This window comes from Vanessa cardui, chromosome 8 (genome assembly GCF_905220365.1).
Source record: "Vanessa cardui chromosome 8, ilVanCard2.1, whole genome shotgun sequence".
In the NCBI taxonomy this organism is placed as follows: Eukaryota; Metazoa; Arthropoda; class Insecta; order Lepidoptera; family Nymphalidae; genus Vanessa; species Vanessa cardui.
Window position 1 is genome coordinate 11,529,803 of NC_061130.1, and position 24,259 is coordinate 11,554,061.

The following is a 24,259-nucleotide window of genomic DNA, read 5'->3' on the forward strand; positions in this document are numbered from 1 at the left end:
GTGATCGGGAGAGTAATGAAATACAGTGCTAGTTAATAATAATTGTTATTCATACATCACGCTAAGTGCAATTAAAACTAAAACATTGCATGTTGTTTGACAAACTTAACGTCAATGTCAAATTAAATCTGTCAGCTTTTGTTTCCGGACATGAGGAGAGCGAGAAGGGCTGCTTTCTCCTTCTCTTTCTTTCGCACGACGTCCAGGGCTCGGTTCTTCCAGGTACTTTTCCTTAACTTGATCGGGCGACTGCCTACGTAGCGACCTATAAACATATTGGTAATAAACAAATTGTTAATCAAATCAATAAAACAAAAGCTGAAAATTGGATGGGAAGTCTTATCTAACTCTAATTAGTTCCGAGATATTATGCTTAAAACTGCGAGATCGCTTCGAAAAAAATCATTAAATCATAACAATACAAACATTTGATCATTTAAAAAGTGATGCATTCAAAATGTTACACGGTAAAACTCTGCATTGTAATATGTTCTTTCCATCCCCTATATGTTTTTATTTATGTCATCGGTTGATTGCCTGAAATGGGTAAACTGATGTGGTCACAAATACGCCACCAACATTGGAAACTAAGATGTTGTGTCCCTTATATCTGTAATTACACTAGCACAAGACTCATTCATTTTTGGTGACAACAACTACCGTCAATTAATCAACAAGTAAATAATAAGCTAAATTCCTTAAGCCCTTATCAAACTCAAATCCGACTTAATACTGACTTCATTTATTGCCCATTACATCACAACGGAAACCAACCAATTACAAGTCAGATTGAAATATAATTCGAGGTTTGACTTTTACTAGTTTCCTTAAAAAACTAGAAATACTATAAGTGGCATCAATAAGACAATAATAATCATCTCCACAATATTATCGAGCAAATGTTTTCACACCGGTTCCGTTCCATCATTCTTTGTTATATATTATTTTTAATTATACAGTTGCATAGTGTTGATATTTTTGATAGCGTGTGTCATCGGCGCCGTGGCTTAGTTGGTTAAAGCGCCTGTCTAGTAAACAGGAGATCGTGAGTTCGAATCTCGCCGGGGCCTTGTGGTTAGTTTTATACATAAGTTTTTATTTAATATTTATCACAAATTTATTGTTTTAAAAAAAATAGTCCCTGACATGAAATGACGCTAAACGAATTATCGCATTAGAGATAAAGATTTTCATTACCACATATAATATGAAATATAAAATCATAATAACAACCCTCAGTTAGTGATAGTACAAAAAACTAAACTGATTTTTAAAACGAAGTACTTAATTCGACGCAACGTTGCAAAAACACCTACTTTACTTATTGATTTCTCAGAAACGGCTTAAATAATTCTGAATTAGATTAAAGTAGATCCCAAGCGGTCCCAATCAATCCCATATTTTGTCTACCATATAATTAACTGTTCTCAGGTAAATAGGAAGTATTATATTAGACTGAATATCTATTTATTACGAATTTTATATGAAGTCTCAAAAATGCGACAAACATTTTATTATGGTCTAATCATTATGTTTTATACTACAAATATGCAATGAAATTTCTAGTTGTTTTTCATTTTACATGAATGCTTATAAAATCTATATTATTATAATATTTTGTATTTAATTATAAATAAACAATATCACCGCCCGTAGCCATGGATTTCCAGACGTTATTTTCCTTCATATATTGAAAATTACATTATCCAATCAAATATTCAAGAAGTCGGAAAGGCGTGGGAGTTGAGAGGTAGCTTTGAATTAGCAAATACAGATCTCCTACATCAACAAAATACTTGGTTTGTTTTAATATTTGATTATAACATCTACATGATGGTAGATTTGTGCAAAACCATCCGGGTATGTACCACGCATTAATTCGTTATTTTACAGGCAAATTGGAATACATAGAATTGCCGCATTCCGGTTGTTTAAAGGACAAAGCTGTACCAAGAGGCCAAGAGACATTAAATTTTTGCTAGATGACACTAGGGACTACAGAATAAATACACATTTTATTATCGACTCAATTATTATGAACGAATTGATATGTAATATTGATTATCAATATTTAAATTTCTTCAATAAAAATGGTGTCTGCTGTGATGACGATATCTGTACATTGTGTTTGTTAAATGTTTTTCATTAAATGAAAAGTGTTTCTTTGTTGACTTTAAATTAAATTTTGGCAAATAATATCGCAAAAATAAGTATCTGCTTGAGTGTCGTATCAATATGTTATACACGAATAATTTTATGAAATTTCATAAAGTTTAAAAATATCGAAATATAAATATACGAAATTCGATGAAAGTTGTATCAATGACGTAATAACAATGAATAAGAATAACAAAATAATATTGTCTTATTTAACACGTATTCATTGAAATATAACCCATAAATATTTGTTGTTCAATTTTTGACGTACATAAAATCCCACAATGTTTAACCATTTGATTCTTTGAAAAACAAATGTATTTAGAATTGTTTAATTAATATAATTTATAAATATTTGTGTAGATGTAAAAGATTCGATTACGTATATATATGCCATACAATGTTAAGATGCATGAAAGTTCTCTAGATCAAAATAAATGTGTAAACCGCTACGAGTAAATTAAATGATTCATACTTCATTCAATAAGGAGATAACACCGATTCACCTTGATATTGCACACTGTAACTATTGTGGCTCGAGTTTAATAAGTTGATATTTTTGATCACATGTGTCATCGGCGCCGTGGCTTAGTTGGTTAAAGCGCCTGTCTAGTAAACAGGAGATCGTGAGTTCGAATCTCGCCGGGGCCTTGTAAATACGTTATATTTTTAATTTCTTTTTAGATTGAATTTAACCATGTGTTTGATATTATAAATATTCACAATTTAAATAACTGTGACATGTTAGGATCTCACATGTTATACCCTTGACCTAGTGCTCAAATGGAAAATATCCATAGCCCTACTTTTAATAAAAAAAATATATGCAAATATTTTGTTATTTTACTTTTATTTTTGTAACATTTGAGTACAAATAAGTTAATTTTTTTTAATGCCTTAGCATATAGCATTTACCACTAAGTTTCAAACCTGTATCTATGTCAACCATTAACCAAAATAGAATAAGTGAGGCAACTCTTATCCGTCAAACTTTTATTAGTAACTTAGTAACTAGTAGTTAACTTAACTAATAGTTCTTTTATATGAAAAAGGTATTCCAATGAATATAAGAATGATAGGTAGTAAAATATAATAATGTGTGAAAGCTTACCGTCCATTTCTTTCATGGCTTTTATAAAGTCACCCGGGTCCTTAAAGCTGACAAAACCGAAGCCTTTGCTTTTATTTGTGCGTTTGTCCCTGATAACCTTAGCTCTTTGAAACGATGTATATTTACCGAAGGTTCGTGTCTGGAAAATTACAAAAATGAAACATTATTATCATATGGAACAATAAAAAAATTAAATTATTAAATAATAAACAAGAATTTAGCATTTATAGAACTATTTTTTTCGGTTTTACCACAATATTTTTAATTTACGTAGAAATACAAAAAGAGGTGATTTTTTTTAAATATAATTTGTGCGTATAAGAAAAGCATAAGCACAAAAGGTCTATTAAAAAAATTTTGTATTTTATAATTTCGCAGCTTGTTTATAATTTCTTGTATAAGGGTTTGTAATTTAAATCTTTAAGATATTAAGTCTGTATCAGCTGATGTTATGTTTTATGGTTTAGTCATATAATATCTTATTTGTAATTGGGACTTTCGATTTCAATATTTTTACTTTCATTACACAGATATGATACAGATATGTGTGTGAAGATAGACCTTAATTTTTCCTTCTTTCCATTGTACAGTACAGTGGTTACCCCTGTTACCCATTACACGATACGATACAGTAAACAATTTTTCTATATTACCCCAGTTAAAAAAGGACTGTGCCTGGGACATCGACAACTTCATAAGTATGCACTTATGAAGTTTTCGAAACAAATTTCGAAAAATGAGACGAATCCTTTTTGCATAACTCTTCACTGAGCTATGAAGTACCAAAAACTTAACTAACATTTTTGATAATGCTTGCGTTGGGAGCTATTATATACTTATTATGCATATATTTCATAAATGGTAAATATAATTAAAGTTTGTTGTATAAAATAGTTAAATAATTAGTATAGTTGTATTAAATTCGAGCACTGAGACCCAGACATATGTATATGCTTGGTGGTAGGGCTTTGCCTTGGTAGTAGGACTTTATCAACCACTCATCAGATTTGTTGTTGTCTATAATAGCATTATATCATAAAAAATACAAGTGCAAATTATTAAACACTGAAATGCATATATAAAATGTTAGTGTTATGCATATATTACCAAAAGTTCATCAGTCACATCATTTCCCAGGTCGCCACAGAACATACGGAAATCATCATCTGGCCAATCCAGTAAAGTCACATCTTCCCAAACTTGTCCACCGGCTGTCCTCACAACCTGAATATTCAAATTAATATAATATTAGAATATAAGTAAATAATGATAACATACTCTTCTATAATCCTGTTACATTCAAATGAATGGAAATACATTATTATATCTATATAATATAATATAATTAAATAATGTACGATACTTAAGACTGAATGTGAAAGGCAATATAATTATCGAATTTTATGTTATTATATTAGATCAACTGTTTTAAAGTTTGTTTTCATTCACAATTGAGCATGATAATAAGATTCTACAGATATTTTTACTTGGCCTTTTAAATTAAATCTCTTGACCTCCATTACATCAATTACACCCTTATCCTATCTAGAAGATTCATTCTTTATAGATAGGATGAGGATTTGCCTGCCCTTTATTGATATATTCTGTAATTAAAATGATTGAAAAGAGAACTGAGTTTCTTGATGTTTTTTCTTGGTAAAATTTACTTTTGGAACCAGTAGCTTTACATTAAATTCAACACTGTAACATGATGTTTCAAAAGTGCTCTAGTAAGCTTTTTAAATATAGAATATTTGTATTTCATTTCATAAACAATTTAAAACTCAACATATATTTAGATTTGATCCCATGAATTCCTATTCATAATAAATTTTAGTAAGGAGCTAGTGTACTAGGAAAGATTTCTGGAGATACCTTTCGATGTTTCTTCTCCTTTTTCCCCTTGGGCACGCTAACATCTACGGGAGCGGGGGGCGGAGGAGCGGGAGGCGACTTAGGCACCGCAATTCGCACCGGCGACGGGGCACGCTCACGCTTCTGTAATACATTCACTGCTTTTATATGATTCCTATATGATACTAAATTTGTATATTTCATTACTGGGTGATTATAAAATAATTTTATTGTTATAATAAAATATTGACCCTATTAAAATGAAAAATGGGAGCTATAATAGCATAACATCCCTTGATAAACTTAATTTTTTAGTTCAAGTACTGCTCCTGTATATTCTAAAGCTGGAGAAACTACACTCTTCGGAGGTGGAAAGATTTCTTTGAGCTGAGCAAATTATCCTAATAATACACAAGTCATTAATATATAGATTTCTTTTAAGCCTATTGCAATAAATAATTCATGAACAACAACAACAATATGTATATTTTATTGAGAATATACATACTACAACAACAACAGCCTGTAAATTCCCACTGCTGGGCTAAAGGCCTCCTCTCCCTTTGAGGAGAAGGTTTTTTGGAACATATTCCACCACACTGTTCCAATGCGGGTTGGTGGAATGCACATGTGGCAGAATTTCTATGAAATTTGTCACATGCAGGTTTCCTCACGATGTTATCCTTCACCGCTGAGCCAAGATGAATTATAAAGACAAATTAAGCTCATGAAACAGAGGTGCTTGCCTGGGTTTGAACCCGCAATCATCGGTTAAGATGCACGCATTCTAACCACTGGGCCATCTCGACTCTTAATTCATGAAATTCATTATTAATGAAATAACTAATTCAGTCTACGAAAACTCAACTAGGCTTGCTCAGATTTGATTCTTCTGTTATGCTTTAGGTAATGTAAGCACTGGACCATCTAGTCTCTTCTAATTATTCAAAAATATTAGCAGCATTACCCGTTTTTTACTCTCATGTTTTTCCTTTTTCAGTTCATCGTCTTTCGGCTTTGGTTTATAAAGTTTGGGCGCTGCCGACAGAACCACGGGCTGAGGTTTCGGAGGTGGAGGTGGGATCAGCTGGGGACCCGGTAAACCTGGCCTTAGAAATGGCAACGGACCAGGGTATGGATCTGGTGGTCCTGATGGTCGAAGTCTTTGTACCTGGAAGAATTTAATACACACATTAATAACAATAATATACTAGCCTAACTATAACAGCTTTACAAGCAGATAATGTAAAACAAAAAAACATTAATGCAGTTTGTTTATGAATTTTGGTCTTGGTGTGTTAAAAAGGATTAGTAGTAGTAGTAGTAGTAAACTTACAGAAGCCGGCACCATCATAGACGGTGGTGGTGGTGGCGGTGGTACATTTGGGTACATCAAACGGGCTCCCATAACCGATGGATCGAACTGAGATAGTAACGCCGGTGGAGGCGGCGGAGGAGGCACAGCACGCTCAAGCTGTTGCTGTACAGCGCCGAAGGTCCCAGCACCAATCACTGGCCGAATGACCATGTCTGACCCTGATATCTCAGCCTCAAATCTACAAAAAATATTCAAATACTATACAGATTCGTACTAAACAGATTTCTTGACAATATGAAATTACACGTACCTCGACATTTCATCTTGCATCTGTTGAAATTTACTTGAATCGTCCATGTTGCTGCGCGAGGTTTCAACTAAAAGAAATCCAAAACTTTTACGTAGTAACGTCAACTAAGTGGTTTCTTAAATAATTCCTTTAATAGTACGTACAGAATGATGCATTTTAGTGGCGTGCTCTGAGAATCTATTTGCGATATGTCGTTGCACCTGCAATCGTAATATTAACGAAAATACATATACATATCTATCAAACCTATTATTAATTCAAGATAGTTGTTTAGTTTTACACATTTACTGCTATAATTATCTAGGTAAAGCACTTTTTCGAGTTACGATTATAAGTGATTAAGGTTGACAATGACAGTTAAACGTTGACATATAGATATGTTGTAATGTTGAATAAAAATATCAATCTCTTTCGTGTCTTCTCCATCCTACGTGACATTGGCGAAATAATCTGTGCCTTGTCGGCACAACTAAAAGCCATTAAACCAAGAATTGAATTGAATTGAATTGAATAAAAATTTATTTATTATAACTCTGAATATGAGTCTTTCTATTAATGCTATTAATACTGATTACTAATTAGTTAATTACATACCTTTTACTGACACACTTTACTATTTCCTTAGGACTTTACTTTATTTATAGTATTTAATGTTTAATAAAACACAAAATTGAAGTTATTGAATGTATTTGCATTAAATTTGAACTAATTTTTTTTACTAATGCGATTTTCATAATATGGTCTAATTTCTAAATCTAATGATTGGTGAACTTGGGTCGTCAAAAGAAAAATTTACTATCATCAATTATTAAAGTATTATGGAAACTTACAATAGATATAAAATTTTATTATAATTCTTTTACTTTTGTGGGGAGTAAAACTTATGTATAATCGTAATGATTTAAAACTCAATGAATCTAGAATGCATTAAAACAAAGAAATAAACAAAACAACAAATGATAATTTCATTTCCTTATTGATTTTCACTTTTACCGTGACTAAATTAGTATACTTAGTTTTAATTGCCTCTTTTTGTAGTATGAAATTATTTGCAATATAGTAAAGCTGCGGCTGCATAATGCAATACTCACGACACTCTTTTCTTGTCCAAAAGTATAGTAACTCTGTCTCTGGTGATGTTTCAAAGTAAAAGTCAAATCAGTTTCGAAATAAATTTGATTTCTGAAGAAGTTAGGCGAAGCTGTATTTTTGCTTGCATTCATATTATTCGTATTCTATTTTAAAGTAAGACATACTGAAACAACATTTTTTTTATTACTATTTATGCGATTTAGTAATAGCATTTACAAAGGGATTTAATTAATCTTTAAACATAAAATTATATTTTATTTAAAAACAAGTTCAAGCAGTGGCTTATTATTGTTATAGGTACAATATTAAACTCATTAAATTTGCGGATATCTATAATAGTGTAAGTAAGTAAAAAAGTACATTTTGTAATGTGATAAATTTACATGTATTGTTATGTTTTACTGTATGTCTTAAAACCCTAACAAAATTATGCCTGGAGAAGTGTTTAAATGTGGAAATTGTATAACGATGTCTGGCGTAGAAGAAGGTGAAATACCGAAAGAGTTTATTGAATATGATTTTGCTGAGGATGCTTTAGATTTTGAGGTAAGAATGTTTATTAAATTCATTATCAAAAATGATATTTATGATATAATAACTTTATTAGAACATAATTGATTACCACTGTCATGTATCCATATATATTTATTATATTCCAATATAAATTATGTGCTTTACTTTACTGCAGTTGTTTTACTCGTTCATATTCAGAGTATAGATAAATGGGAATATAATTTATATCTAAAAGATGTGTCCATATTCATATTTCAATTTTTAACATAAACAAAAGTATTGTGATAATTTGCACATACTATATTCATATCATGTACCATTAAATTTTTATTGTATATAAAAACAATAACCTATCAAGTTATCATAATGAGAGAGTATTTTAAAATAATAAACAATTCTTTGTTGTATTATTTATAGTACCAACTGTTCTTATCTTTAAGTATAAAATACAGTAATCTGTTTTCACTATTTATGGTTTTTGTATCTTAAATGCAATGCATATAACTATATAAAAAATACTATTTGTGTGATTGAAAAAAAATAGTTCTGGAATACTGTTATAAAATGTTATTAAACTTTTGTTAATTCATCTTTGGAAACTTGCATCAAATATTTATCTGAAACCATGATCGTCAAATGTTTATCTGAAACCGGTACTTGAATCTGATACATATTATTTTATTATAGAGAGAGTACCTAATTGTATGTCAACAATATCCTTTATCCTCAGTTAAAAATAATAGCCTACAGAAAATAAAGTCAAATTGTTATCCTGTTATTTACTATGATATAATTTCAAAATAATCAAATAGTCATAACTGAAACTATTTGAAACAATCAGATAATCTTTATTGAGTATAAGTTTTATCCTTGTCCTGACCCAAAATTTCATATCCATAATATTCCTCTTAACCAGCCTTGACCTGAAACCTTTAGGGTTATTTCAACTTAGGTTTTGCCTTTGGCTTTGGCTTCACTTGATACCAACCTTCAGTTAGAAGACAATGCATAATTTGTAAATCTAAATACAGTGAATTTAACCATTTTTAATGACCAATTATATATCATATGATATATTATAATTTTATAAAATTCAAAATATAACTACGCTCTGATCTGATCACTTTCTAGAGTGTGTTAGTATTTTGCAGTAGTATAAAAAAGTGTAGCTAGTTTAATTATTATATTGAGAAGTAATCTTTTTTTGACATTTATTTAGGTTAGTATATATATGTATGTCATTATTCACTTAATATATGTAATGTGACAGATTACTGATGACTATAGCCAGTAAGAATATTTTTTTAAGAGGGCAGATTTTTTATCGTGACTATTTTTTGTTTAGTTATATTATAACGAGTATAACCTGTCAAATCGGGGGCCTCTTACCAACGAAATATATATGTTTCGTTGGTTAGAGGCACAGCGGAGTGATAACACGCGCGACAATATTTGGACATTCAGCGTGACTTTAATTATAATTATAAAAGAAAAGTACTTTTATTTTATGAAAATAAAAGTATATCTTTTAGTGAAAGTTTCGTCAAGATCGGTCCAGCCATTTCAGAGATTAGTCAGAACAAACAGACAGACAGAAAAAGGTGTAAAAAAATGTCATTATAGTGTATGTACCGTGTTTACCTACATAAACATGTAAAAACGAATTACAATTAAAGAACGGCTATTTTGATATAACAAACAGACACTCCTCATTTTAGGTGTATAAACTCATAACATTCTGATTCTAATAAATATTAGCATGACTATAGAAACGTACGAAAGTATATTTGCTCAAATTTATATCATCGTTCATAACATTCAGATTAAGAAAACTGGTTTAATCTAGTAAAGTTCCACACTTAACTTACATCGCTACATTTTTGCGTGGCAGCGCTTCGAATTCAAAAATAAAATATACAATGACACTAAATCATTTGTTCTTATCTGCTTTTAGCACTGAAAATTATCTGAAACAAAAATAAATTCACAATATCTGCAACATAAATGTTTCATTACAATAATTTTACATTCGAGCTGTGCAAGTGTCATGAGACGCAGTTGTTAAGAGATTGTAATAAACACCTCTACCTTGTTATTCATTTCAATGTATGATAATTATTATTTTAACTCACATCGTTGTTATGTAGTAATCCCTTTTCGATTATCGAATATTTATATGGGTTGCAGTTATTGTCAGATTGGTGTTTTTAATCGTGTAATTTAATATAAAATCCTAATTTCACGTTCACAGTCACATAGTAACAAGTTGGTGTTCTGAGATATTTCAGAAACGATGTTACAACTATGTCATACCAAGACGCTATGTCAAACCACGGAAGGTATCCTCTAATATCCATACATAAATATGCTCGTTCACTTGACTGTCGATCAAGTCGGACATCCTCAATTTCATATCGATTCGCAATGAAAATCCGTTTGTGCATCATGATGTTTGTGAGCGCATAAGATATACGATACGATATGACTACCCATGTGTTAGTTACATGATACAATCTAATGTTGACATTCTTCCTAGCTCAGTAGCTTGAAGTTACCTGGCTTATAGTAGACCCTGGTGTATGAAGCCAAAATAAATCACGTTTACTTAATTTCGGATGACAAAATGCCGGAGGACCCACACTCATATTTATCAATATTATTGTAGAGGTAAATCAGAAACATCATACTACATAAAAAAATACAGACGAATTGATAATTTCCTTTTTGAAGTCGATTGAAAAAGGAAAACATTTTTTATTATTATGTAACGTAACTTTTGGTAGAGTCAATCTTTTTTAATTTTACAAAATCTCTCTTTTCAATTTCCTTCTATTTCCAGCTTACCAGGAAACTCTACCATACCTTTATTCCTCAGTATTGTCTTTAAAAATTCTGTAAGCGACTACGTCCCTGATACGTAAGTCATCAATCAAGTCGACTAGTGCAGCATACACTAGTCGATGCGACGGACTGGTAGCTTAAATTATAATCTATAATATTAAGACTGTTATCCGAACTGTGAAAGTAAAATTAAAGTAGATATAAGTAGTTTAGCCGAAAAAATAAAAGTTAATCGATCGAATTGCATGGTATACGTAAATCTAAGATTGGTTATATTAATTCCTTCAATTGGAATAGGCTTAAGTAAGTGGATTGCCTGGCCTAGGTAAAGTAAAATGTGTTTGGTTGATGATGTTAGGAATATATAAAAATGTTTTAAAAAAGCAATTTCAATAATTACAGAAAAGTATTTAAAATGAAATAAATTATACTTTTCTCGAAACAGGAAAATCGAAATAGAAACCGGTTATTTTGTATTTGCAATTTAAATACAAATATTTCTAATGATATGTCACATCTCTGTGTATATGTTATATACCTACCGATCGAAGGAAACCTTAAACTTTGTTAGTGATTTAATTTTAATACTATTATAATTAAAATTAGAACTACGTTTTAGTCCTGTACAACCATCCCTGTACCCCTGTACTTACTACTACCCCGTAACTTATTTAAAAACATTAATTTGTTGCTTATGGATTTTCTATATGATCCCGCGGGACTTGCGGGAGTTATAGAGGAACGTGGATTATACGCGCTGCGTTATGAGAAATATTGATCAGATTAGAAAATATGATTTCTTTGGTTCAAAGTAATACTTTGATTCTTGAATATTTGATTCAGCGGGATTGAGATGATTCGGTCCCACATACCTGGATTGCAATAATCATGCGGGATTGCAATAAGGGCCACAAAGGCCCTTATTTGTCTCGTTAGTTCACAGTTTATTTCACCAATTTAATTACAAGATCCATAAATTTTGGAATCATTTTATTAGTATTAGTAAACTCATAACCTAAATCAATAAAAACACAAATAATTAGACAGATATTGTTTCTATTGTTATCGAAATAATATATATGAGCAATCACAAAACTATTTTCAGCTAAATCTCCGTTAAATTGACATGGCCTTAACAAAAAATTAAAATAGTTACTGTTAGTCCAAGGTCTAAGTGCTTTAACTGCAAATGAGACAAAGTTCCTCGAATCTTTTTAAGGGATTATTGGCAAAATATCAGTTATAAAAAGAATAAAAAAAATCGGCACTTTTTAATCTATTATCTATTTAAAAAAAATCAAAAATTAAAATGAGGAAATCATTTCAGTGTAAATTGAACGCTGTTTTACCACAAAAGGGCAAAACATTACCCATACCGCACCGAGCGTTGTCCCGTGCCACATTTACACATTACACTTTTCTTTTTTATACGTAAATTGCCTCTCAGTACAGGGATAGTGCGGCTAGCGACTGTTTACAATAACCAAATCTAAGATTACAGACAAATCGTTATCTTCGATTATCAGAAAGAGTTAATCTATCTTTAATTTGCTTTTCATAATCAAAGATAAGGTTTATCTATGTGTAAACATCAATATTAATTTTTTCCTTGTCACCTATATATTAAGCTTCTTTGAACGTTTAATTTTACAACAACTATGACACAATGTCATGCTTAAAACTTGTTTTACTGCTATCTAATAAGTTAATTAAAAACTTAATTAACTTATTATTTCAAATGCCCTAATTATTTTAAACACTAGTGAGGTATTAATACATAAATATGTTTGTTTCGTTTGAAATAATTTATTGTACTTACAATATTTATTTTCAAGAGCCGATCGGCCGATTTTGAAGGATAATTTTGATAGATTCTATTCGGTTCACCTATCTGAGAGTAACTTAATTTTTTTATTGGAGTGCGGCCATAATTTGAATAAAAAAATTAAATATAAAATTTCACCTTAGCCTAATTGCAACCCGGCCGACCAGGCTACAAAGTTTATTAAAAGTCACTGATTTACCGCATCGTTTTGTATCCTATAAAACTACCATAATTACAACAAACGAAGTGAATAAGAATAGAAATAAAATAAGATAAACATAATTTTTTATTTAAAAACATAAAGTAGTAATAATCAACCAGGGGTAACGTTGCGAACAAAAATTAGCTTATCAAAAAATTTTTGAGTCAGTTTTTCTTTGGATGGAACATAACATTTGCCAAAAATCTGTGTTTTTATCTCTGTTTTAGTTGGCAACCATTTTTATGTGGACAACTACTTATAGATACGGTTGCACCAACTTTTTCATATTTTTTAGCGCCCTTAATAAGCACGATTTTTGGATAGGTGTTTTAATCGCCTCAGTGCGCTAAAGCAAATGTTTAACAAATCAAATCAAATCTATTCTTCTATTCTGTTTTGAAGTAGCTTCATAATAGCAAATCTGAATCATTGCATCATGCTGCCACTGGTTCGGATTTTTGGTCAGACTTGACAGTAACGAAGTGCTACGTTTTAAAAGAATCAATTTTGTTATTTGGTAGTGTCTATTGAGATTCCTGATGAATGATGAATAAATCTGCAATAGACAACAGCATACTACCTGAAATGAAGTAGTGAATGTAGTGCCAAAAGTATCTGATAAAAGTGAGATATAACATTCAATTCATTAGTTTCTGAAAATAAGCAAACTTTTGCTTTTCCCAAATTACAAACCATTGTAAATCACAACATTTACACTTTACTGACAGTCAGTTCTACTTCGCGATTTTTGTATCAAAAACCGTTAACTTACTGATTAAATGGTAATTTTATAACATTTATTTAATGGCAGTAATTTTGTGTTATCACTTTGTAATTATTACGACATGTTCACTGGGTGAATATACGCTATTTGATTTTTTTGTGTCCCACAAGAAAAAGTAATATAATCTATTTCATATTTATTATTTCTCTATTTGACACTATTTTTATATTTGTAATGATGGGGGCCAGAAGAATTTCTCATTTTTTTGTGTTTTATAAGTACCAGAGAAAAATGCGTTACCAGAGGAGTGACACTACTGGCAGAGTAGTGACAATTGAACCAGGAGAGTGACACACAGTAGCTTATATTAAATAAAAGTAATATAAAATGATATAGAATATTCTTTTTATTATAAAGATACATTCAGTCTTGATGATTTCTTAATGCAACCTTATTATTATATGAATAGTTTTTCAATGCTTAAGTTTTCAAAACCAGTTTAAAATAACAGAATGAAGTATCTTCTGTTTATCAGTCTCATCTGAGATGAAAATCACAGTAAAATAATACTATTACTAATAATTTATACTTTTTTAAATTATAAAACAATAAAAAAACTAAATGTTTGTAACATTTAAGGCACTGTAATCTTAATCAACTTACTAAATAAATCAAAAATATAAACTCCTTTTCTAAAACAAAACAATAGTACTATTTAATCATACACCTATCAGTCTCGAGACTATTTAATCAACTTAAAAATTATCAGTCCACAGTATACATGAACTGTTTCATTATTTGTAAAAAACAGAATTAACAATTTTCGCGAAATTAAATGAAAAAATTTTAATACTGAACAATTTACTTTTCAAACACATCAACTGGCTTTTCAAACTTGTAGAGTATTCTGTGAGCCTTTCATAAATACATTTGGCACTAGAAATATGGTCAAGATCTGTTCCTATTTAACATCAAACATGTCATTGTCGTTTAATTTAAAAAGAGTACCATTTTAATTGGAGACCTTTAAAAATGTAACCCTGATGTCTCCTTCCTCTTCATCAAAATCTGTCGAACATACACCAGCATATTTATATTTTTTATTATTAATTTGGTATTCCACAAGAACAAAATCTCCGTTCTTGACAGACAAAGGAGTGTCTCTATTGTCTTTTTCAGATGAATTAATCAGATGACTAGACGTTTGCGCAACCATTTCATTTGGTACATCTTCCTCAGAATCAGTATATACTGCAGCAACATCCAATTTGCTTTTTTCGAAGGGGTATTTAATGTCGCCTAAATGGAAATGGGGACAAAAAATGCTACAAAAGCAACTGAGGCTCTTCATGTAAAGCATATTGCTCAAATGGTTTCCTCGTACTTGATGCACTCTTAGTGTACCAGTAAAAGGTTTGATATTTACTTTATTGTCTTCCATGATCTTCTTTTGAAAATCAATTTCTTTTCGTTTATCACAAATATTTGAATGCCGGGACAATTTCTATCTAATTTGGTAGCAAGGTTGTTGATGGTGGCAATGTCAGATCCTAAAGCAACAATTTTGTCAGCGATTCGTTTACACGTTGCTCCGATACCATCTGGAGCTCCTTTGCCATGGCCAGCTTCATGGTAATTCCATTCCATTCCATTGTCTTTACTATTGCTTTGTAAAAGATCGGACACTTTTGAGTTTGGATTTCCTGTTTTTTGATGCGCAGTAGTTTCTTTTTATAGTAACTCATCTTTTGACGTAAATCTTTGATTTCATTTTTTGTTTTTTATTAGTTTATTTCGTAGTTTCCACTGAGTTTCTGATCGCTTTTTAGCAGCCAAAGAGATATTGTTTTGTGGAAGTGGAAGTTGGTCTTCATTATCAGACTTTGGTGGTGTTACCGGAAAGTTTCTAGTTGATGGTAGCTTTACGCGATCTCTATGCTTTCTAGTCTTCTCTCCATATTTTTCTGATTGCACTTTGTTCCCTTGTCATATCATGTATGGTCTTAATTTGTCCCTTTTCTTTTTTCTTCTGATATTGCTGCCTTTCCTTTTCTTCTTTAATTCTGCTCTTTTAATTGGATCGTTTTTAATTCTTTGATAGCGTAATCTTTCAGCTTGTCGCTTTTTTTCTAACCTCTTTTCTCTTGTTTGCTTTCTTTTAACATTCTCCATGATGTCTGATTATGCTACAGTACCTTGAGCAAATAAAATAAAGCCTTAACACATTAGATATATAACAAAACATAATTTCGTCATTTCTCTGGCGTTCATGTATTTCCTCTGGCACGAAATATGCCACAGAAGTGACGCCAGAGAAGTGACAAAATCGTAAATAATGTTCAAAAACAATATCACCCCATTTTCGCACCACTGTTTGTCGTAACACATAACATCTACACACATTAAACCTTGTATTGAGAAAATAAACATACTTGTAACAATAAAATACAAAAAAATATGCTTACCATAGGAAATACTTCAACGACTGGCTCAAGCACGCTTTTCGAGAGTGAATCGCAAATTGACGTAATATTATTTAAGTTTTGCAAAAGACCGTTAGCATGCTTCTAACTTCACACTGTTGTACGCGAGTAATTAAAGGACAAAACATAAATCGGCGATTTTAAATAAAAGTTTTCTTCTTTAAAACTTTGCCAGATGAAGTGACGCATTTGTAACATGACATGAAAATAAGTATTTGTTTTTTATAATAATAAATGTTTTTACAGTGTATTTTAATTAAATATGTTTCGATGTTTATAAAAGTTTGTGACTATTTGAAAATAAATCTTATTTGCATACGTATTTAAAATATATTGCCATTAAATAATTATAACTCATTAATGGGCAGGCCAGAGGAGTATACATTTTTACTGTTTTTAATCTAACAATGCTTTAAATTAAACAATTATCGTGAATAGACTATGTGGGCCAGATTTAAGACCATGCTATTTATCGTTTACGCAAAGAAAAACAATAATATAATAAGTTTAACATAAAAATTGTCTATAGACCTTTGAAATGCAAATAGCGTATATTCACCCCACTACATATTAAAAAATAAAAAATCGGTAAAAAACTTTTAAGTTAAATAGGTTTATCTTATGTGCACTGAAAACTAGAAAATAAATAAAAAGTTACTGACCTATCAACTTACGTAGTTGGTCCCGGTCATTATTCTCTCTGATGGCAGTGGCCGTCATAACATGAACCATGTCAGCGGCGGAATGGCGGTTCATGAAAGAACACTTAACACCAGGGCTTGCTTGGTATTTTGAACTTCTAGTTCCGTTCAGAAATATTTTAGTACTAGGCAGAATAGCTTTTAGGCATATTAGACTAAAAGGTCGAACTAAATAAAACCGTTTAAAAAAAGTCTCCCGGCCGCGTCTGCCTGTCTGTATGTTCGCGATAAACTCCAACAAATAAAATAAAATAGACGAGCGATTCATAAGGAAGGTTGACGTATATAAATTACTTAGAGTTTTGTGTAAAAAGTCCGAGACGAGCCCCTATTATCGTTAATAAAACGGGCTTACTCCGATCGGTGAAGACCTTAAGCATAAAAATATATCGAAGTTGACATTTAGGGACAACCTTTTATACACGCAGACTCAGTTACGTGCAAATGTATCTACTACTATTGTGCCCTTAAAATTAATTTAAGCCTGCAATCTCGACAGTACCGTTCAATCTCCATCGCACGTGACATTGGCGAAATAATCGGTGCCTTTTTGGCACGAATAAAAGCCATAAAAAAATACATGCAAATGAGCTTAAAAATGATAGAAATTGAGACTCGTCATTTAGAATAAGCTCTTTTAACGCTGTTATTTATTTGTTCTCATTCATTTTTATAGCTTACTTTTATTAAACTTAATGTTTTTACATAAAAATGCAACATTAATAGGACAACGAACTTTAGGAGACACAAATTCTTAAAAAAGATCACGATTATTTTTATAAAATCATCAGCACAATTGACAAAGCTTATGATATTACTTTGAAGTTCAATTTCAATAATTTAAATACAGATGGCGTTGTAAGGGAATTATTTGATAAAATAACCTTTAACTACTAAATATTCTAATAGATGGCAGCTTATATAGTGTATTTTGTTAATATATTATAAATAATTATAAAAGTTATGTAATTGTTAATTATTGATTGAGATCGGCAACATATAAAATAGTTAAATATAATAAATTGTAGTCAGAAGGCGTTGTGGGGTGCGCCGCCGACTGTTTAATGTTTACTACGGCGATACGGTCACAGTTTGCAGTCACATACTGCAAGCAGAGGACGCGGTAGTTGCAATCGTAACTAGGACGCTAGCTGGTAATAGCATTGGTTTTTCGAGCGGATATTTTCGTGAGAATGCTATGTGTATCATTGTAGTATATGCATATGGTGTGCAGTGATTTAAAACTTTGTCGCGGCAATGGTTTGTGAGAACAGGTGCGGTTGCAGTGCTTTCTGCCAACGTTTGTTTTGCCGGGCTATGCCGCCAGAATGTAGTGATAATGAAGAAATACCAATAACATCGGTAAAGGAAAATTGAGCATGATAAATAAGTGGTTGACATGCTAATAATGTTGTCGTATGTTATGTGTTATGGAACTAAAACAATCTTCTATACATAATATTTTAATATACAGGCATATTTATAAATAGCCAGCGACTAATCTCACTTTATGAATGTCTTCTTATTTTAGGTGTGAAGGTTTACCTTCAGTTGTTTTAACAACTGATGTCATTTAAACAAATGCGGTTCATTTGATCGTAACAACGAAAATAGGTCGTTAGGAAATGTGTGCCCACTAGCTCGGAAAATATATCGGTTGGAAATCCATGAGATTGATCTATTTCATCTTTAGAACATTCGTAATATAGATTTAATAGTATATAAACGCTATTTTGTTTAAAATATTATCTACCTTATCAAAATCAAAGTCTAATTTCTAATCTATTCTTACTAAAATTGAGTAGGGAATGTAGGTACTCAAATATAATTTTATGAAGTATGAATATGTATAACAATATTTATATTCGCAGTACGACATGAATTACAAAAAAAAAATAAGAAATTATAAATTATAGTATCTAAACATTCAGGACTCAGGTACGAAAATAAGACTTCGTAATAACTAAATGTGAAATTTTTGGAAATACCCTTGCGTAAAATCTTATTGATCGTAACGAATCACGCAACTATTTACACGACAAATCCAAGCGAGAAACTGAACGAAGGCTCCTACTAGTTCAGTATCAACATATAAATAAAATCAAGATTAATTCCAGTTTCCGTACAGCACAATTTATTTGGGAGATTTTTTTAATTCTTGAAAACTAGAAACTTTCTGTTCTGTACTTTCTATTTTGGATTGAGAATGTTTTAAGTCTTAACATGCAATTCCATAAACAGTTCGTAAAAACAATATATTTTTGATAATTCAAAGCGTTCCTACTTAACCCTGGCACCAATTAAAGACAGCTCATTACTTTGGCTTGATGACCTCATAGCTATGAATCAACGTTTGACGACTTTGGTTAGGTACCTTGCGTGTATTGAATAATTAAAACCTAAATCGTAGCTATGTAAGTGCATGTACTTAAATGTATGATATTGTTTGCATATTTATTTGTATGTAATATCATCAAGTACTAAGTTGTTACACAAGGCGTATGAAAATGTATTTTATTATTCTGTATTAACATAATTTCAGAATCAGCTTGCTGAAGCGCGCGATGTCAAATTTACTCAAAATTTGAAAGAACCCTTATCAATAGGATCCCATATACTATGTACTGGAACGCCCTCCGACGATTTACCATGGTATGATAATAATTATATACCTGATCAGGGTTCTTAAACACATAGCTAATTATCAACATAAAATATAACAACTAATTTGAATAAAGATTCAATTAATGTCAGTCTGGGAAAAATCATTATTATTGTTACAGAGAATACAATTAAAGTAACCTCATTGCATATAAATGCTGATGATTTTATATTTATTTATCCTCATTATTGTTGTCAGGTTCGCAGTAAATATTGGATGTGGAGATTCAGAGACCGGGCGAGGTGATATCGCCGTGCATTTTAACGTGCGTCTTCCGCAGTGCTATGTTGTTAGAAATACGAGGCGTCATGATAAATGGGGCGCTGAAGAGACCACTGCCTATAGGTGACAAAATTAAAATAAGTGTGTCATGATCAATCAAAAAATGCCCCTTAGAGGTTTTGATTTCCTTCGAATTTATTTCACATAGGCGCACCGTCTTTTTCTTCAATTTCACAATCTGATGGGATGACAAATTCGTCACTAAGAACTATAACAGATACACGAAAAATTCAGTAAAAGATTTATAGTTCGCGAAAATGCATAAGACCCGTGTATATCTTCTTTGTTTATTAACTATTTAATTTTAAAGAGAAGGCCCAATAACCATTTGCATTAAAAATGAAAAATATATATTGACAAAGAATGAACTTTTGATATATATTTTAATGGAATTCGTAATTACCTTTGTTTTTGTGCACGGATACCTTTTGTCTTAAACTAGTCCCCTAGGTGTATAGTATAGTGTGTAACTAACGTAACTTTCGTATAATTACGATTTCTATTTCGTTCCAGGTTATTTCCTTTCAAAATAAATCGAGCATTTTCGATAGAGATTTTAGTAGACGAAAAAGAAACACTCTGGGCCGTTGATGGGGAACATTATTGCAGCTTCGCACATAGAAATCCAAGCGCTCTTAATGCTGACTGGATTCAAGTCACTGGCGTCAGAGATGCCAACTTGAAGATACAGAGGACTGATGTCTACCCTACTTTAGCACCAGCTCCGCTTGAAGTAAGTTCTAGGTAAACTTGAGCAAAACTTGAATATTACCATTTAAGCTTTGTTTATTTGTACGTGTGTGTGGATGAATGTATGTATTGCTATCGATCAAATTCTGTAAAAAGTTAAAGATATTAACAGCATGTATTTCCTACTGCTAAGTTGAGGCAGTATATCCTGAAAAGGTTTTGAAGTCTAGGTATTTCACTCCACTGCTCCATTTGGATATACTGGTTAATACATGTGTTTTCTTCTTATGTATATTGTTATGAAATATAGATTCAGTGGCGATTGTCCGGCTCAGGTTGAGCCCGTATACCTTAGTTAATATTCGAAGTCTATTTATTTTCGAATATATATATTCGAATAAAAAAATACTTTTTACTATTATAGATTCCTTTGAAAGACTGTTTGACTGCACCGGCCGATGATGAACCTAGTTGGAGACCAAATGTCATCGCAAGATTACCGAACGGAATTCCAGAAGGCTACCAAGTAGTCATTACGGGCAGGTAATAATTAGATTAATTTTTTTACCAGTTCATATTTTATGGAAATGATATTATTTATGATACTACTTTGAAAATTTAATTCTGTGCTTTATTGTCTTAATTTACTTCTCAGCTCATGAGATGGCCCAGTGAGCTGATATGGCCCAGTGGTTAGAACGCGTGCATCTTAACCGATGATTGCGGGTTCAAACCCAGGCAAGCACCACTATATATATGTGCTTAATTGTGTTTATAATTCATCTCGTGCTCGGCGGTGAAGGAAAACATCGTGAGGAAACCTGCATGTGTCTAATTTCATCGAAATTCTGTCACATGTGCATTCCACCAACCCGCATTGGAACAGCGTGGTGGAATATGTTCCAAACCCTCTCCTTAACGGAAGAGGAGGCCTTTCTCAGCAGTGGGAAATTTACAGGCTGTTACTTTACTTTTTTAATTTACTTTCAAATAATTTTCATCATGTATTGAGAAATACAAGATTACTCGTGGCACGATTTCAGTAAACGCTTCTTATGTTAGTAAGTCAATATAAATGTAACATGCGTAATCACTGTAAGCTAATTGTAAGTCGCGCCCTAGGCTGCGGCCGCTGTTGCACTCGTTCGCCGTGGACCTGATGGACGACGCGCGCGAGTGGCCGCGCGCCAACATACACGTGCACGTCAACGTGCGCGCGCACGTGGAGTCGCAGCAGGCGCGCCAGCTCGTCGTGCTCAACACGTGGCTGGGGGCCTGGGGGCCCGAGCGCCGACAGCGCAGCGCGCGACTCGTGCCCGGGACGGAGGTCAGTCGACTGACGACCCTACGACTACGACTACGACTACTATACTAGCAACAAATACATTTTTTAAAACGTATAGGTATATAACTAAAAAATAACCAAAGAAAAATAATGCTTTCAAAGTTTTAAAATTTCACGTTATAACTATTTTCCACCAACCGCATTGGAACAGCGTGGTGGAATATCTTCCAAAAACCTTCTCCTCAAAGGGAGAGGAGGCCATTAGCCCAGCTGTGGGAATTTACAGGCTGTTGTTGTTGTTGTAACTATTTAAGTGTAAATACAATCAAAGGACAGAATTAAAACACGTGTTATCTCCACTATCCTTTTACTTGTAGTAAAAGTTGTAAGAAAATAAAGACATTTTCTTTCGTTAATTAAAAAAAGGTTTGGAATTGAGCTATTGCTTGGCAATAATCTTGACGACATCCATGGTCGAGTGGTGTGTACACCGGTTTTCATGGGTACGCCACTCTGAGGTCCCGGGTTCGATTCCTGGCGAGTCGATGTAGATTACAATTAGTTTTCTATGTTGTCTTGGGTCTGGGCGTTTGTGGTACCGTCGTTACTTCTGATTTCCATAATACAAGTGCTTCAGCTACTTACATTGGGATCAGAGTAATGTATGTGATGTTGTCTCATATTTATTTATTATTTATTATTAATAATCATTATTTCTTAAATTTTGAAGTAATACGTAACTCATTCGGTCCGCAGACGACGCTGCGCATAGTGCGCGGGGGGGGCGAGTGGTCGGTGTTCGCGGACGACGTGCTGATTGGCGAGCTGGAGGCGCGCGCGGCGGCGGCGGGCGTGCGCGCGCTGCGCATGCGCGGCGACCTCTATCCGCGCCGCCTGTTGCTCTGCCCGCTAGCCGGCACCCCCGCAGAGAACATATAAACCGATACTTGGATACCGCACTGTTATTGGACGCTATATAAAAAAAAAAAACAGAACATATAAGCCGATGCTTAAATACCGCACTGATATTGGACGCTATATAAAAAAAAAAAAACCTATATAATAAATTTCAACAATTTTGACAGTTTTGAGTAGGTTGATCTACTTTAAGATGTGATGTTATTGTTAGTCATCGTAAGTAAAAAGTGCTACTAAATCTTGGAAAACTTTGAATGTTGCTTGAGATCTGTTGTTAGTAACATAAGTTAAAATGAAATAGACATACACTTACTTATCATGTTGTATTAAAGACTCTATATGGCGGTGCATTAACAGTATACATATTCACAATATATTAAATAGAAAAATCGTATAGAAAATTTGACTGTAATTATTTGTTATGACAAGGAAGGAAGCTTAGCAGGCGTCCAGGGTCAAATTCGTATGTCATACATTTCGTCTGCAGGCAATCGCGCGTATTTGTGATCTGTAATTGGATGTGATATCGTTAACTAAATATATAAATTTATTAACTGAACTAAAGATATTAAAGTTATTAATGAAACAGATTTTCAGATGATACAGATAGGTACGTTTTCAGGTGCTAGAATAAAAAATGTCAACATTCATTAGTTAAAATGTTGATGATCGTTGAGTGGAATTGTGAAAAGTATTAGCTACACCAGTGTTGCAAAAGGCCGTGCCCTGGACTATTATAGCGAAATTATAAGGCTTAAATAAAATATTTTTATATTATAAGAATGAGATTTGTTTTTGATTAAAAATGTTTTGTCATTTTAAAATGAACTTAATAGGACAGAATATTGTAATAGCATTTAAATTTGTTTTAATAGACTATTTTAAATCATTTATTTATATGTTTTATGTTGTTTTCAATTGTATATGTGATAGGTGCTGCCATGTTAGTTGGGTGTAACCCACAACTTGACAAGTTAATGAGAAGAGAAATAATTATTTGTATTTATGTTTAGATACTAGTATTAAGCATATATACCAGTAATCTTATAAAATAAGTAAATCCAAACATATTTAACTTGGATATAATGTAATATGTATTATGGATAACCCATATTAACAAATATATAATTAGTGAACACATGACACATAATCCGTGTATATAAATAAATAATCTTACATTCTGACTAATTACAATGTAGGTACTAAGTAATCAATGTGCGAAGTTAACTTTTAAATGAAGTACAAAGCAAGATGATAATTTCGTTGTATTTAAATTATTTTGATAGCTGTG

At 32.0% G+C, this 24,259-nt stretch overlaps 2 protein-coding genes and 2 non-coding genes across 8 annotated transcripts; 3 read left to right on the forward strand and 1 right to left on the reverse strand.

Moving 5' to 3' along the window:
- Positions 1–29: 29 nt before the first annotated feature.
- On the reverse strand, positions 30–7,902 carry LOC124531646 (RNA-binding protein 42-like). 5 transcript variants are annotated; one of them, XM_047106119.1, is made up of 8 exons: positions 7,842–7,902; positions 6,751–6,950; positions 6,459–6,678; positions 6,090–6,293; positions 5,144–5,266; positions 4,376–4,492; positions 3,269–3,407; positions 30–265 (listed from the first exon to the last, which is right to left on the reverse strand). In XM_047106119.1, exons 2-8 carry the CDS (start codon positions 6,795–6,797, stop codon positions 132–134), a joined length of 984 nt encoding a protein of 327 aa, XP_046962075.1. In that variant the 5' UTR covers positions 6,798–6,950; positions 7,842–7,902; the 3' UTR covers positions 30–131. The 5 variants fall into 5 exon arrangements, with proteins under 5 accessions (XP_046962075.1, XP_046962073.1, XP_046962072.1 ...); XM_047106117.1 differs by lacking the exon at positions 7,842–7,902 and adding an exon at positions 7,031–7,112; XM_047106116.1 differs by lacking the exon at positions 7,842–7,902 and having other exon boundaries at positions 6,751–6,817; positions 6,894–7,106.
- Trnat-agu lies at positions 997–1,070 on the forward strand. Its single transcript has one exon. It is a non-coding gene; the product is annotated as a tRNA-Thr (tRNA).
- On the forward strand, positions 2,735–2,808 carry Trnat-agu. The gene has a single exon. It is a non-coding gene; the product is annotated as a tRNA-Thr (tRNA).
- A 66-nt stretch (positions 7,903–7,968) lies between the features above and the next one.
- LOC124531647 (galectin-4-like) lies at positions 7,969–23,102 on the forward strand. The gene is made up of 7 exons (XM_047106121.1): positions 7,969–8,388; positions 19,674–19,783; positions 19,992–20,138; positions 20,589–20,808; positions 21,190–21,308; positions 21,888–22,092; positions 22,807–23,102. Exons 1-7 carry the CDS (start codon positions 8,272–8,274, stop codon positions 22,987–22,989), a joined length of 1,101 nt encoding a protein of 366 aa, XP_046962077.1. The 5' UTR covers positions 7,969–8,271; the 3' UTR covers positions 22,990–23,102.
- Positions 23,103–24,259: the final 1,157 nt, after the last annotated feature.

Excerpts from the sequence above, each read along its gene's own strand:
- LOC124531646 (XM_047106119.1), bottom strand. The coding sequence starts at position 6,797 with ATGGACGATTCAAGTAAATTTCAACAGATGCAAGATGAAATGTCGAG. Across the intron at positions 6,294-6,458 it reads CTATGATGGTGCCGGCTTCT|GTACAAAGACTTCGACCATC; the intron begins GTAAGTTTACTA and ends AAATTCTTCCAG. Across the intron at positions 266-3,268 it reads AGCCATGAAAGAAATGGACG|GTCGCTACGTAGGCAGTCGC; the intron begins GTAAGCTTTCAC and ends ATATGTTTATAG.
- LOC124531647 (XM_047106121.1), top strand. The coding sequence starts at position 8,272 with ATGCCTGGAGAAGTGTTTAAATGTGGAAATTGTATAACGATGTCTGGC. Across the intron at positions 20,139-20,588 it reads GAAGAGACCACTGCCTATAG|GTTATTTCCTTTCAAAATAA; the intron begins GTGACAAAATTA and ends ATTTCGTTCCAG. Across the intron at positions 21,309-21,887 it reads CAAGTAGTCATTACGGGCAG|GCTGCGGCCGCTGTTGCACT; the intron begins GTAATAATTAGA and ends GTCGCGCCCTAG.